At 37.2% G+C, this 17,035-nt stretch overlaps 1 protein-coding gene across 1 annotated transcript in view; it reads right to left on the reverse strand.

Annotated features, from left to right (window-relative positions):
• LOC150089244 (neuronal acetylcholine receptor subunit alpha-10-like) overlaps positions 1-17,035 on the reverse strand; it is a 114,295-nt gene that overhangs the window by 60,562 nt on the left and 36,698 nt on the right. The window contains exon 4 of the mRNA XM_090390400.1: positions 9,347-9,456. Coding sequence (XP_090246526.1) covers positions 9,347-9,456 — 110 coding nt within the window. The remainder of the gene's footprint in view (positions 1-9,346; positions 9,457-17,035) is intronic.

Here is a 17,035-nt window from a genome sequence, read left to right on the forward strand (position 1 = left end):
GGTCCGGGACCGCCCGTCTTGTCGAAGCAGGGGCCAAAGTGGTGTATTAAGGCTGGGCCCCTCAACCACCAGGATCCCCCTTTCCGCTTCCACAGGTCGCGGCGCACGGCTGCACACGCCGGATTCCAAAGGTGTAACCCTGGAACCAAGGTATGGGCGTTAGATCCCAGTGATGCTAGTCTGGAAGTCCAGCAGCGTCACTGGGAGGTCCCCTCACCATGTACAGGTGCCCACGTCGAGGGGACCTTTTAAGTATTTTACTCATTTTTAGGGAATAAAGCACAATTACAAAATGAGGAGGCACGCTTGATACACATAAAGCTGTGCGTGTGTAGCAACTGAATAAACAACACCGTAAAGGCAGAGACACACTATTAACACCTCACATTTTACTAAAGCACATTTCTGGGGGTTACTATCATAAAACAATAAAAATAATTTCCAGTTGCATTTCTGCGAGTGGAATCTGTTATAAACTGGTAGTAAACTTGATCTAATTGCATTTGCGATAATACCGATAGCTGGAATTGTGTGGGTTTTTACGTTATTATGGTTAAATGTGTTTCTCCTTCACTGATATAAAAAACATACATCAGTGTTCGACTGCCATTTCTTGTAAACACAAAGGCGAATCGTGCATAAGCGAATCCGGTTCATGTTATATAAGATATCGCTCTCCTATTTATAAATCGTGTATGATCGAATTCGTGTAATGTAAACACGTGTTATACGAGGACTGACTGTACAAGAAAGGCACCTGGGATGGATGGGATCTATCCAGTTATATTAAAGGAGGCAGCAAAAGAAGTAAGCAAACCCTTAGGCATAATTATGAGAGCATCCTTGGATTCAGGGGAGGTCCCCACAGACTGGAGATGTGCAAATTTAACCCCTATTCACAAAGGGTGACACAAGTAATTAGAGACCTGTTAGTTTAACTTCTGTTCTGGGGAAAGTTATGGAATCACTGGTTAAAGAAGCAATCCAGGATCATCTAAACAAGACTGCAGTAATAGTTCACACACACAGCATGGGTTTGTTAAGGGAAATTCTTGTCTGATTAGTTTCATTAGATACTGTGATGTGGTCAGAACAGAAATGGATGCAAAAAATAATTTTGATATCATATACTTGGATTTCAGGAAAGCTTTTGATACTGTTGAACATGAAAGACTGCTGTATAAATAGGAGCAATAAATATTTAAGGGCAAGTTGCTGCTATGGATAAAGGGATGGTTGAGTGGGAGAAGACAGAGTGGTAATCAATGGACACTGTCCTTTGTGGACTAATGTTATTGGTGGTGTCTCCCATGATTTGGTTGTTTTGTTGTTTTCTATATTTATCAATGATATTGATGAAGGGATATCAGGCTTAATGTTCAAATTTTCAGACGATACAAAGGTTGGCAGGGTTGTTAATGACAGTACACTACTCTAACAGTATCTACAAATTTGGGCAGATGGGCTGAGAGACGGCAACTGAAGTTTAACATTGACAAATGCAAAGTACTGCCTACGGGTGGCAGTAACCCCAGAGTAACCTACCAACTGTGTGGTACTATACTCAGGGTAGTGGAGAATGAAAAAGACCTGGGGGTAAGTGTGCAGTTGGATATGAAGTTTTCTGTCAGTGCAGACAGGTGGCCAGAGCAGCTCATGAGTTCTTGTCTGTTACATAATTTTGCTAGCAGGGATAAGGAGGTGATTATCCCCTTGTATAAGGCAGTGGTCAGGCCACACCTTTACTGCTTACAGGTCTGGAGGCCTCATTTTAGGAAGGATGTAGAACTACTGGAACAAGTACAGAGAAGGGCAACCAGATTGGTAAGGGGAACAAAGAGTTGCTCTTACCAAGAATGACTTAAGTTCTACAAATTGCAATGTCTGGAGACTAGGCACTTGTGAGGTGATCTGATTGAGGTGCAGGGCCTCTGCAGCTCTATGTGCTGTCAGTAAGCGAAATCAAATTTGCTGTCCCAAAATATTCAGATTAAAAAATAAAATAAAGCATAATAATTATTATTCATTTTTTTAAAAAGAAAAAAAATTTCAACATATTTCACATATAATATAATGAAACAACAATCAAAAATAACAAAATCATTCTGAAATTCTGGAAATAAACTTTAAATTCTAAATCAAAGTAATCGGACTCTATCACAATAATAAAATAAAAGGATAATTATAATGTTAAAAAATATTATACAAATTTATGTTTTCTTGCTTTAAGAAATGCAAATTTATTAATTATTTTAATTATGTTTATTCGTTCCAAAAGATCATTTTCTATTGAAATTATTGCCAAATTAGAGATTTGTTGTTGACACATTGTTGATCATAAATAATTTTTGATTAATTTTAATTTTTAAAAACTGTTCACCTGAGGCAACTGCTACAATTGGAAAGGTATCTGTTTAAAAATCGTTTTTAAAAATATATTGTAATACTTCAAATGGAGTAATATTGTTTTTAATATAAATTTAAATCTAATTATTCAAATAATGCTAAACCATCCATATCAGACTCATTACAATCAGTGTCACTTCATTTAATGTTCTTTCATATTTGTAAACCTTTCAGTTAACGAGAAAATTGTTTTGTCCATAATTTTAAAGAAAAAATGAATGTTGAAATTTTGTTTGGAATTGATGCCAATGATAGTAGCCATATTATTAGCTGAATCGAGAATTTTTTAGAATGCTTCCTCTGTTCTATTTTCTTTCAAATATTCCGTAATATTTTGTAGACATTCAAAAGCTTCATGTATGTCAAAATTCCTTTTTGGAGCATTTTACTTACTGGATTAATTTTATTTAAAATATCATGCCAAATTATAATTGAACAAAGAAACATAAGATGTTATTTTTAAGGCTATTATTGATTTAGAACGATTCCTTGTATCCATATCTATTTTCATTTTCAGTGATTTCAAGTAAAGCATCGTAAATTTCTTCTATTTGGTTTATCAGCAGTTTTGGCCTCTCCTTCCCATCAGGTGTCAGATAAAGGTTTAAGTGTTAAATTAATTATATATTTTTAAAGTACGTTTCAATGATGGGTTGATGATGAGAAAAAAACATTTCTGAACAATTTCGAAAAAAATAAGCTATTTCAAAGGAAGTCTCAGTGGCATTGTTTACAACAAGATTTAGGCTGTGTGCAGCACATGGAATGAAAAATGTTCTAGGATTAACTTCAAGTAATTTTTTTTTTTTTATAAACCTTTGCGTTTTTCGTGCACATTCGAGCCCTGCACACGTAAATTCTGAATATTTAGATTTACACAATAAGTATGTTTGATATATATTCAAACGATCCCTGTCTGGTAGAATCACCTAATTAGTTACATATTTTTGAGGTTCATTCTAACAATAGCCTAAATAAATTTAAGGCTGAGCTGGACACGTATTTGGAACGAATGGAGGGGTGAAATCGTAGCTTTTTTGGCTGATGCTGCATAAGCTTGCTTTCTTGCATCGTGTGCCTCTACTAATACTAATGCCATCACGCACAGGGCAAAATACAAGAAAATGTTCGCTTATTTTAACTTTCATAGTGCTTTCATAGTTCTGTCTCTAAATACAAATTTAAGTATCACAGTCATCTGTTGAACATTATTTATAATGGACGTTGTATCCAAAATCATAGCAAAATATTTAGTCATTTCTGGTATTTTATCTATAATATTTTGTGAAATTATTTCAATAATTTTGTTTTGTATTTGATCACCCAAATAATGCTGATATTTTTTGATTCAGATTTTTGAATACGGCAAATATGTTCTGCCATAACTGAATCAAATTTAGCAATTGTTTCAGTAAGTTTTAAAAAGTTACCATTGTTATTTTTATATAAATCTTTTTGAAGATCCCCCAAATGCTATACACTACCTTTTTTTCTATATCATATAATTGCTGTTCTCTAGTGTGGATTGTAATGTTTATCTTTAGTGACTGTGCCAGTCTAACCATTTTTTATGATTTTTAATATGTACTTGTTTCATGCTTACCTAAAATAGATAAATTTCTCCAATTACTGAATCCATATTTATTACTTAGTTGGTTTTAACAGTCACCAAATATCTTGCAACAAAAGCAAAATACTGTACAGAATTTCTCGATAAAGAAATAAAGTAACCTTTGACCTTTTTCTCCATTTTTTTCAGAATTTTCATATAATAAACATCTGAAAATTTTCTTTGACTTTAATCGGAAGGATATTCTCTATTTTTAATTTGAGTAGGATAATTTTGAATCAAATAATTGCGTTGTTTCATTGTCAGGTTTTCTGGCCAATTACCTGGATCAGTTGATAATGATATATTTGAGTCAATATTTATTAAATATAATTATCAAGGGGAAATTTAAAAAAAATTGCTAAATAGAAAATTTTGCTATTAAGAAGTTTGTTAAACAGAGGCCTGACTTGGATGTGTCAAAAATATTTCTGGCACCCTCCTGAACTGCCGCCCGTAAGCGACACTTACTTTGCCTACCCACTTGTGGCGGTTCTGTTGAGGTGTATAAAGCCTTGAATGGTTTGAGCAAGGTCAGTACTGATGAGATTCCTCCTCTTTCTCAGATTGTGCCCCTGAGGGGGCATAAACTCAAATTGAGGAAAGACAGTTGTGGAAATTGCCTTTAGCCAGGTGGTGGTTGATTGCTGGAACAAACTTCCATTGGTTGTTGTGGAAATTGATAGCTTAATAAATTCTAGGAAGAACTGGACAAATGTTTGGCACAAATTGATGGGTGAAATGGGAAGGTTTTTTTTTTTTTTTTTTTGGCTGATGCTGTTATAAGCTTGCTTTTTTGTATCATATGTCTCTACTAATTCTAATTTCCATCTTTTTATACTTTGAATAAGTAACACTTCTCCATTAAAGAAGTCTGCTGTTACTTATTCTCAGTTGAGTACTACCATCAAGTCAGTACCTTTCAAAGCTATTTGGCATCTAGACACCAGTCAGTGGGCAAGTGTAAGACTTATTTACTCAATTTAAATGATGTTAGAAAGTGTGCTTAGACTAATAAATTTTTTGGACCGAAAGCCTCAAACTATGAAAAATTTAAATATTCAAAAGCTACACAGGAGAGAATATTCCACACACTTATTGGAGCTTTGTGGAGGTTCTGTAATGACTTTTGTTGACCAAATAATAATGATGGATGAATGCTGAATATATCACTATGACCCAGAAACAGAACAGACGAGCAAACAGTGGAAACATTCATCTTCACCAACCTCCAAAAAAGCCAAAGTTCAGTTGTGTGCCAACACAATCACAGCAGTCTTCTGTAACTTTAAAGGTATGATCCTCATGGATTACATCCCAAAAGGCAACAGCATCACTAAAGAGAACTACTGAAACCTCCTAGATAAGTTAAGAGAGGCTATCAAGTTGAAGAGACATGGGAAGATATCCAAAGTTGTCCAGTGCATAGCTGATAATATGCTCCTGCTCACCAGGCTGCTCTCACACTGGACTTTCCAATCAGGAGTGACTTTGAAAGTCTGCAGCACCCACCTTGTTTTCTCAACCTCCCACCTTTAGATGTCTTCCATTTTCCTAAAATTAAGAACCGTAATAGGGCTGTATACTTCAGACTGATGAGAAGTAATTTATGAAGTGCAGGGCCTAGTTTTCAGCTCAAAGTGAGGCATTCTCTTCAAGAGGCCTGAAAGCTTATCCTCAGATGTGTAAAGTGTGTAGATTTAGAAGGTATTGGGGGATTCACCTGTTGAATGAGATCATAGCTGTTTGTAATATACTGTATTTGGTGTAAAAATCATGATTTTATGAAAGTTGACCTATTTTTGTGATCTGTCTCCAAATACTATAAATTATAAATTTAGTTTTAGACGTATATATATAAGTTGATATAAATCATTGCCCAGTTTACTCTGTGAGATATGAAAGCTGAAATGAAGAGGATCAAGCTTTTGTTTTTAAAATATTATTTCAGTATTTACCTTTCTAAGAGTGCAGTAGTTAAGAGAATTCCACTGTTCAGAAGAGAGATGAAATCATTAAAACTATTATAACCACTTAAAATATTATTCACTATCAGTCTCATTTTTTAATAAGCTTTAGGAATTTCAAAGTAATATTTTGTACTTTTACATTTTGAGTGTATTCAATATGTAATTGCTATGGTTGATAGGAGCAGGGTGGTAAAGTTGTAGGATTAGAACATTGATTAATGTTTCTGTTGGCCATTTATTGTTATTTTGTTTTAAGTTGTTTTAGTTGTTTTGTTTTAATATTCATAATTATGAGACACAAAATCTATAATTTGGGTCTTTTAGTTTTAATTTATATATATATATATTACTGTATTATATATTTTATACTTACGTAATACTATTATTTCCTATATTTACCAGATCCAGTCTGGAAATCAAAGGGTTTTTTTTTTTTTTTAGCTTTCAGTTTAATACAGATATTCTATAACTTATATAACTTTCAGTTTAACTGATTTTGTTGCATATTTGTATTGCAGGGATATTATTGCATGTTTGCATTAAATTTCATGACTTGGAATGCTGACTGAAAATTTTTAATATATAGTAAGTTATTATTACTTACCTGGTTTATCTCTTTAATTTGGTCATCAGTTGTTAATTTTTTAACTTAGAATGGAGATAGTAAGTGGAGGAACTCAATATAATTAGATAAAAAAAAACCCAAAGAAAATGGGTTCTTCATAGTGACAATAAGGATGTCTAGTATTGGCAGAGGAAGCTGAAGGAATAAGGTTACCAGAATTGTTTTGTTGTAGCAGAGTTAAGAGATGTTATTGGGCAATGCAAATTTGCAAAAGTGAAAGCTGAACCCAAGAAAGAAGGTTAGGGAAATCTCTCCTCTTGCTTTGAAGGTAAATCAAAGCCTCTCATCTAATTGTAAAACATGAAGGAACTTCGAAACACATGAATTCACCCATTATGTTAGGTGATCAATTAGTTGATAATCTAGGGATTGTTGAATTCCATTCCCCTAATGTATTGCTTTTTAACTACTTTTTTTTTTAAAACAGTATTGGTTTTTAATTCCAAGTTTTGATAAATTGATTAGCTCAGTAACTCATTTTGTAGCTCAAAAGCTCATTTTGGGATTTATCTATCATGACTAAGTCATTAGTAGCTTTATTTAATTTGCCATAATATTGAAAAATTAAAGCTCTAGTTTTGGTATCATAGTTCATAGATGATTGGTTGTTTGCCAAAATTCTTTACTGTAATCTTGAATTTCAGCTAATAATTAATGTCCAGCTGCAGTTTCAACTTATATGATCAGAATTAGGAAATGAAGATTGCTTTATAGAGATGGGGATAATTTTCAGTGGCACTGATCAAGTGTTACATCTCATTTTCTGATGATAATGATGATGATGTTTTGATTTGTAGTCTTCGATGAATTGAGATTTATAAAGTTGGTGACTACAGTCTGGACATTTATATCTTGATTTTCCTGGTGTGAGAGTTAAGTAAAATGCTTAATTTGGCTGTGGGATTTTCAGTCAGTAGAGTGGCTTTCCTGAAACAGTGTAATCTGAGTGCTGGGCAGATTACACAAAATTCTCAAAGTCATTACAAAAATTAATTCTTGTTCTTAATTTAATTATAATGCAGATATCAGAAACTAGTCACAGTGAGGGGGTTTGGTAGATAGTTGTGTTTCAAGAATACTTGAAATAATTAAGAATTGCACATTGTAGATGCTTCTTTCTATAGGGTGTAGTCCTAACAATGAAGTTTGGACCTGGAAAAGGAATCACGGCGCAGGGACTGTTTCTTGCAATATGGGCATGCTGGAAATGTTTGTTTTGCCTTAGAGACTTTGTGGCCATTCCCACAACTGATATTTTGGACAGTTCCGCATTAGCATTAGTAGAGGCATACGATGCAAGAAAGCAAGATTATGCAGCATCAGCCAAAAAAAAAAAAAAAAAGCTCCCATTTCATCCCTCCATTCATTCCAAATGCCTGTCCAGCTCAGCCTTAAATTTATTTAGGCTATTAGCTTCCACAACAAAAGATGGAAGCCTGTTCCACCAATCAACTACCCGCTGGCTAAAGGCAAATTTCTGCACATCTATTCTACAACTATCTTTCCTCAATTTCAGGCGCCTCCGTAGCCAGGTGGGAAGGAGCAGAAGTGCGTAGCACACGCTTCTTGATTAGACCGGGGTTCGAGCCCGTCACCACCAAATACGGAGAATGCGGAAAGGTCAGGGAATGACCACCGCATATCCCGGAGCAATATGGCCTTAGTTGCTAATGCTCCTAAAAACCAAATAATAACAACAACAACAACAAATCCTCAATTTCAAACTGTGCCCTCTCAGGTTCTTAGTCTGAGCTAGAGGAAGAATCCCATCAGCATTCAGCTTGCTCAACTCATTCAAGGCCTTATACACCTCAATCAGATCACCTCACATGTGGCGCCTCCGTAGCCAGGTGGGCAGGAGCGAGCACACGCTTCTTGGTTAGACCAGGGTTGAAGCCCGTGACCACCAAATACGGAGGATGCGGGAAGGTCAGGGAATGACCACCACATATCCTCGGAGCAATATGGCCTTAGTTGCTAATGCTCCTAAAAACCAAATAACAACAACAACCTCACATGTGCCTACTCTCCAGGCGCTTACTTACACTGTACCAGTTTTGTTGAAGTAGAGCCTTGTGTTCCGCTGAAGTAATGCAAGACAAAAACAGGATAAATACCTAACTAAAAAAAGAAAAAGAAAAAGAAAAAAAAGTACAATTGCAGAATTGTTCTGGTTAGTTCAGGTTTAGTCTTAATCTGATGGAATATTCTTGTGATAAGTGGTAACGGCATATCATGGCTAATGTGGCCATCTTTGGATGTTAATCTGATGACAGTTTTGAAAGAGAAATAGAAAAAGTATATATCAGGAGTTGTTATAAATTGGTCCAGAAGGCACTCTTAGAGAAGAAGAACACAGCTGATATGAAAAGCCAAAGAATGTTCCACGAGGTATTAATCTTCTAATGAGATTGAATTGTTGTGATTGATTATATCATCCACTTTCTTAATTGTGCAAATACTGTATTTTTCTTGAAGTTAACAAGGCATGATGTTTTGTAGTACACTGATTAACTATGATGTGTTAAAAAATTCATAATATAAAAATACGTATTACCGAAAGTTATTGTTACATTAAAGTCCATACTAGTATCTATCAGTTCTTAAATATGTTTCTAATAAGATAATATGCATATTTTATTATAACTGTAGTTTGGAATAAATATATACCTATTCACACAGAATATGCTATTAAAATATGCTCATATTATTAAAAAATTTAATATATGCACTTACGCATTGTACACCACTAGATCCGGCTCCCATATTGTGTGATCCTTAACGGAAATTTTCCGTATTCCTTCATATTCTGAAATGTTCCAGGACAAACGTTTATCATACCACTGCTGAAAATAGAAATTGCGATTATTTCAAAGATGTCATGGTTACAATGCTTCAGCCAATAAATTGTAAATTGTTGTACACTATACAAAAGATGAGGTATAAATATGTCCCCCCCCCACTCAGGGTGTCTCATGTGGGATACCGTCAGGTGAGTAGAGAAATTGAGTCACATTTTGTGGAGACAAATTTTGTGAATCATTCCTCACGCTGAAGAAAATTCTTCACCACTTATGCTATATGTGGTAGAGTGCGTTACTGCCGATTAAAAGGAACTACACTCCTTGAAAGTCTGATATAAGTACAAAGATTTCGTTTCTTTCTAAATCAGCTTCCACATCATGCAAAACAGATTTTGGTTCAGATCCCTCTGAAGGGAGGAACTTTTGTGGATTTCTCATCTTGACTGAGTTAGTTTCCAGAGGTTTTCATGTGTTTTTTTCTTCTCCCAGAAACTTGGATTTTTCCATCTAGCAAACAAGCAAGTAAATTAGTCATAGAACTCAAAATTTATAGGCAAGTTACACTGAAGCTTAATGCCTAAATTTATCTTTGTGCAAAATCTACACGCTTAGAAGAGCCTCTCTCTTTTGAAGACCTGCAATTCCGTACCTACGTTGAACACTATTCCTAGACCATCCAACTATTCATAGCGATCACTTTCCCTCATATTTATGGACCAATTTGTGAACATATATTTGGACCATTTTTCTTCAGTGCAGTTAACATGTCCATAAAAAAACCAGTTGAAATGAACTTTCTTCTTGGCGACAAAGTAGAGGGTCATGTGCCACCAAGTATCGCGCTTACAAAACTCTTTCTTCCATTTTACAGGTTTTAAAACAGGTTAATCCCAGTGCAGCTGTGAACTCAGATGAGAGTTTCTGTACTGTTATTTGCCTGTAATTGTCTGGCAGTTATGGATGGATGTTGGTCACCTGCCGGTACGACCCATCATTTACCTTGTACAGCTGTTCGGGACACACCCCCAGTGTACAAATGTCACATCTGGAATACATTCAGGACCCTTGCTACCTCCACCAGTGATTGACCTGCTTCTAACTGTGACCGGTGTGTCCACAGCAAAGTATTGTTTTATTAGTAGTAGTAGTAATGGAAAATGATTCAAGAAAGCAAGCTTATATAGCATCAGCCAAAAAAAAAAAAAAAAAAAAAAACAGCACAGTTCACCCATCTGTAGCCTCCAAGAATTTGTCTAGTTTTTCCTTGAATTTATTCAACCCATCCACTTCTACAACAACAAATGGAAGCCTGTTACAACAATCAACCACCTGCTGGCTGAAGGAAAACTTCGGCGCATCTATCCTGCAACTGTCTTCCGTCAACTTGACATTATGCTCTCTCGTGTGTAGTCTCAACAAGTGGAAGAATGCCATTAATACTCACCTTACTCAATCCGTTCAAGTCTTTAAACACCTTAACCAGAAATCCTGCAGTTGCCTAGTCTGTAGATGCTGCAATTTGTAAAATTGAAGTCTTTCTAGATAAGAGCACCCTCTTCCCTTCACCAGTCTGGTTGTCCTTTGCTGCACCCATTTCATCATATCTACATTCTTCCTAAAGTGAGGCCTCCAAACCTGTATATGGTACTGAAGATGCAGTCTAACCATGGTCTTATATAAAGGGATAATCGCCTCCTTATCCCTGCTAGTAAAATTTCTGTATATCATTGACAAAACCCAGTCAGCTGTCCTGACAGCATGTCAGCACTGCTCAGAGAATTTCATATCTGAAAATTACCTCCAATATCCCAAATACACAGTTACCACCAGGTTTTTTCATTCTCCACTACCTGGGTAGTAAACGCAGTTGATAAGTTACTCTGGAGTTACTGCTACCCATATGCAGTACCTTGCATTTGTCAATATTAAACTCCAACTGCCATCGACACAATTTTCTTAAATTTTGTTGCAGTAGCTCACCCTGATGACTGTTGTTAACCACCCTGCCAACTTTTTTATATTATCCAAACTTAGACATTAAGCTTGATATATCTTTACCAATATCATCAATAAATATTGAAAACAACAATGGGCTCAGCACTGAACCATGGGAACTCCACTAGTAACATCAGTGCCCATTGATAACTACACTCTCTCTTTTTCCATTTAACCAACCCTTTATCCATAGCAGTAACTTGCCCTTAATGCCACATTGCTCCAGTTTATGTCTAGGAAATAAGTGGACTCATACACCAACCATTAAATGAATTTTACTGTAACTAAAATTTACAAATAAATATATATGAAAAAACAAATTATATTGTTAACTATAATTTACAATAAACTCATGGCTGTATATTACGGAATACTAAAACTATAATAAAATTATTTACTATAAAATATGCTAAAATATAAAAATTAAAAGCGTTAAAAAACCTGAAGCTTTTGAGAGCATCAGCTCCCTTCTTCAACAGTGATAAGACTTCCTGCAACATCTCCTTATATAACAGGCTCACGGTACCTCCACACGTGGTATTCCTCCACGTGGTTCCCTCGGCGCATGGGCAGAACCAGAAGCGGAAATGGCTCGGTTACGTGGGAAACAAAATTGTTCATCCATACTACGGACAAATGCTTCAAAAATAGGATGTATGCGTATACCTCTATCTCTAATCATGGTATTCTTACTGGATGAGCCAATCCGTAAACCTTCTAGCCACTTACGCTCCCAGTACCCATGTGCGTGGTCCACAATGATCGTGTCCTCTGGGGAGATTTGATGCTGCTTCTCCCAAAAATGTTCGGCCACAGCAGACTTATAATGCTCCCCCAGATGATCCCTGAGCCGTCATTTTATTTCCCCCACATAACACTCCCTACAATCCGGGCATTCTATTCTGTATACAACTCCAGCAATCTACCAAGTGATGCACACCCAATTCGAGCCTCAAAACAGAAAAACCAAGTGCAAACTACTCTGGTTAAAAAGGACATTGTTTTATTAGGAGACTCCATTGTCAGGGAAACGGGGAATATTTTTTGTAATAAGGATAGGTGGAGTAGAACCAGGGTATATCTGCCGGGAGCAACTATTGATGATGTCACCAACAGATTGTCAGATTTTAAAGGGGGTAAAGAGAATATTATAATTCATGTGGGAACTAATGATATTAAACGTACACAATCTGACGATTTGTTGGAAAAATATAGGACCATGCTGAGGAAATGCCGCGAGCTTGGCCACAATGTCTATGTGTCTGCAATTCTGCCCAGACACGATAGGAGGGATTATATGTTAAGAGCCTTGTGGATTAACTCAAGACTTGAAGGAATCTGCAAGGCTTTAGGGGGGAAATTTCTATCAGCATGGCCCACACTTGTAGGTAGAAGGAATTTGTTTTGTAGAGACGGGATACACTTAAACAAAGGTGGTGCAAAGGTTTTTGCCAGTATTATTGAGGATACCTTAAAGGTTCAGGGAAACTGCTAGTTAGGGGGGATATGGGTAATACTAACACGCGTTTATCTGATAATATTGGTCAAAGTAACTCTTGCACATACCTTAAGAGTTCTTATCTGTTACCCCAACTGGACGTATTATTTAGATGTTCTGGGGGCAGAAACGTTTCACGTGGGCGGGTAGCTAATGCCAGGGAAGAGAGCCTAAAAAACTTCAAGGGTTGTGTTAGGGTTGTTAAATATACAAGAACAGTAAATCTTAATTGTTTATACAGTAACGTTAGAAGTGTCGTCAATAAAATGAACGAATTCGAACTGCTGGTTAAAACAAGTAACGTGGACATAATAGGGCTTACAGAGACGTGGTGCCACCCGGAAATTGGGGATGACGAGTTTCAGTACGGCTTGTATAATGTATTTAGGAAGGATAGGGTAGATAGAAGGGGTGGTGGGAATGCTTCTTATCAGAAGCAGCCTGAGTGCGACGATAGCTTTCCCGGATTCAGACATTTCACATGCTAGTATAGAGTCTGTATGGTGTGAGATAGTTGGAAACAAAGGTATAATGCGAGTAGGAGTAATCTACAGACCAGGTGATTGTGAAGATTATGACAAAAGCCTCTACATTCAAATGGAATGGGCAAGTAAGCGTCAATGTCTTATTATGGGTGATTTCAACTTGCCACTAATTGATTGGAGTAAATGGGAAGGAAACTCGACATGGGGAACAAAATTTTTAAATCAACTAGATGACTGTTATTTGTATCAACATGTCAGGGAAAGTACTAGAGAAAAGAATATCCTAGACCTCATCATCACCCATGAATCAGATGACATAACAGGGCTGACAGTAGAGGAACCAGTAGCAGGAAGTGATCACAGAGTTCTATGGTGGATGATGACGAGAGAGGTAGCAGTAGTAAAAGGCAAAGGAATGGGTTTTAACTTCAGAAAAGGAAATTACGATGCCTTAAGGTACTACATGACCCCTTTTAACTGGGTAGATATCGCACAGAGAATGAATACATTTGAACTATGGTACGCTTTTAAAACATTAATCACAGATGCCTTGAATGCATATATACCATTAAAGAAATACTCCACGAGGAGGGTTCCAAGTTGGATGAACAGTGAAGTTGCCACATTACTTGAGCAGAAAAAGGTGTCATGGAAAGGTTACAGAGCAATAAAAAGTACTGAAGCCTATAACAGCTACAAGGTGATGTGTAATAGAGCCACAGAAAAGGTTCGACAGGCAAAGGCAGTGTATGAGAAATCACTAGCAAACAGAGCAAAGAGGGGGGATAAAGAATTCTTCACATATATAAATGCCAAAAAGAACAGGACAAACCAGATCGGACCTTTACGTAAGGGAAAGGGGATAGTATTAAATACACCAGCTGCCGTTGCAGATGAACTCAACAGTTATTTTGCGTCGATATTTACAAATGAAAAACCTTTTGTGGCAATGGGAAATTGTGGGAGTGAAGTTAAAAAATATGTAATTAATGATATTGAAATTTTGCAAGATTATTTAATGAAAAAACTTTCAAGCCTACAGACCAGTAAGGCTCCTGGAGTTGATGGAATATACCCTATAATCTTAAGGGAGGCGGCAAGTGAGTGCATTGAACCATTGAGGCTAATTATGCGAACATCACTAGACTCTGGGGAGATTCCGTTGGATTGGAAAAGTGCAAATGCATCTCCCATACATAAGGGTGGCTCTAAAAGTGAAGTTGGAAATTATCGACCTGTCAGTCTGACTTCAGTAGTAGGGAAAATCATGGAGGCAATGATCAAGGGTGGAATTCAGGATCATTTGGATCGAATTGAAATTCTCAAGGATACTCAGCATGGTTTTGTAAAGGGAAAATCATGTTTAACAAATCTGGTTCGCTATTTCGAAAGGGTCACTCACGAGCTGGATTTAGGGAATAATTTCGACATTGTTTATTTAGATTTCAGCAAAGCTTTTGACTCAGTCCCACATGAGGGGTTGCTTTATAAGCTGGAACAGGTTGGAATCACTGGGAAAATCCTTAGATGGATAGCAAGATGGCTTCAGGGTAGGAGGCAGAGGGTTGTGATAAATGGCTATTCCTCAGATTGGGTTGATGTAAGAAGTGGGGTTCCCCAAGGATCAGTATTAGGACCACTGTTGTTTTTAATTTTCATAAACGACATTGATGAAGGGATAGAGGGCGTGATGTCTAAATTTGCAGATGATGTTAAAATTGGTAGAGTAGTTAATGATCACTGTGAAGCTGAGCTTCTTCAGAGAGACCTAGATAGACTCCAGGAATGGTCAGAAAAATGGCAGCTATGCTTTAATCCAACAAAGTGTAAGGTATTAACACCTGGGAAACAGTAATCCCAAAATAACTTATTCACTTGGTGGAGTTCAACTAAATCCAGTACTGGAGGAAAGGGACTTGGGTGTTACGATATGGTCAGACATGAAATTCTCTGAGCATTGTAAACAGGTTGCAAGGAAGGCCCATGGTGTCGTATCGATGATCTATCGAACTTTTGCAAGTAGAGATAGGGACGTGATAATCCCATTATATAAGGCTTATGTTAGACCACACTTGGAATACTGTGTTCAAGTATGGAGACCGCACCTAAAGAAAGACATCGAGCTTCTTGAAAGGGTTCAAAGACGGGTAACTCGCCTGGTGAGATCGGCAAAAGGGCGTCCTTATGAAGAAAGACTTCGAATATGTGGGTTGCAGAGTTTGGACACTAGACACCTTAGAGGAGATTTGATTGAGGTGTTTAAGGCTCTGAGAGGCATCAGTAAAATGAATGAGGACGAAATTTTTAAGATTATAAATTATGATGCTAGAACTAGGGGACATAAATTCAAGTTACGGGGGGGAAATGTTTAGATTGGACTGCAGGAAGTTTTATTTTAGCCAGCGAGTTATAAATTACTGGAATAAGTTGCCTTCATGGGTGGTAGAGGCCGACAGTTTGGGGAAATTCAAAGGTCATCTGGATAGTACTTTCGGGTAAGGGAAACGCATAGGATGATAGTTTGATAGTTAATATCCTTTTTTTTTAGTAATTATTATTATTATTATTATTTTATTTTATTTATTTTTTTTTTGTTTTGTTTTTATCATTGTTTTGTTCGGATTTTTTTTTTTTTTGGCTGGTGCAGCATAAGCCATAGGCTTTCTTGCGCCATGTGGCCATTACTAATACTAATACTGAGGTCTTTTGGTATACGGTCTTTGACCTGGGATACAGCTGTGCACAGCCTCCGCCCGGGAAGCTGTACACAGCATGTCTTATAACCCCATAAAATTCTCGCTAAACGCTCAGTAAGGCCCGGATAGTAGGGGGATGTATGCGGTGGCTACCAGAACGAATGGCTCCCTACGTTCAGACACCGTTTTTTGGATGTATTGGTCTCTAGGATGGGTTCCAGACTTAAGATGTCAGTGTTTAAGAAACCCATGTGTGGAGGCCAATACACCCACTACAACTCAGCACAAGCTGGACAATATAAGAACGGTGTAGTAAAAGCTCTATTTGATAGAGCAGGATCACACTGCACCACCTCTGAGGATAAAGAAAAGGAAATTAATTGTGTCACGGCAGACCTTAGAAAATGCGGATACCCCCAGGGGATCCTGGACAGATATAGTAGAGGAGTGTCTGAACGTAGAGAGCCGTTCGTTCCGGTAGCCACCGCATACATCCCCTACTATCTGGGCATTACTGAGCATTTAGCGAGAATTTTACAGGGTTATAAGACACGCTGTGTACAGCTTCCTGGGCGGTGGCTGTGCACAGCTGTATCCCAGGTCAAAGACCGTATACCAAAAGACCTCAGTAGTGGAGTTGTATACAGAATAGAATGTCCGGATTGTGGGGAGTGTTATGTGGGGGGGAACAAAACAACGGCTCAGGGATCGTCTGGGGGAGCATTTAAATGCTATAAGAACCGCTGATTATAAGTCTGCTGTGGCCGAACATTTTTGGGAGAAGCAGCATCAAATCTCCCCAGAGAACGCGATCATTGTGGACCACGCGCATGGGTACTAGAGTGTAAGTGGCTAGAAGGTTTATGGATTGGCTCATCCAGTAAGAATACCATGAATAGAGATAGAGGTATATGCATACATCCTATTTTTGAAGCAGTTGTCCGTAG

The sequence above is a fragment of the Mastigoproctus giganteus genome, chromosome 2 (assembly GCF_048544385.1).
Source record: "Mastigoproctus giganteus isolate SK-2022 chromosome 2, ASM4854438v1, whole genome shotgun sequence".
In the NCBI taxonomy this organism is placed as follows: domain Eukaryota; kingdom Metazoa; phylum Arthropoda; class Arachnida; order Uropygi; family Thelyphonidae; genus Mastigoproctus; species Mastigoproctus giganteus.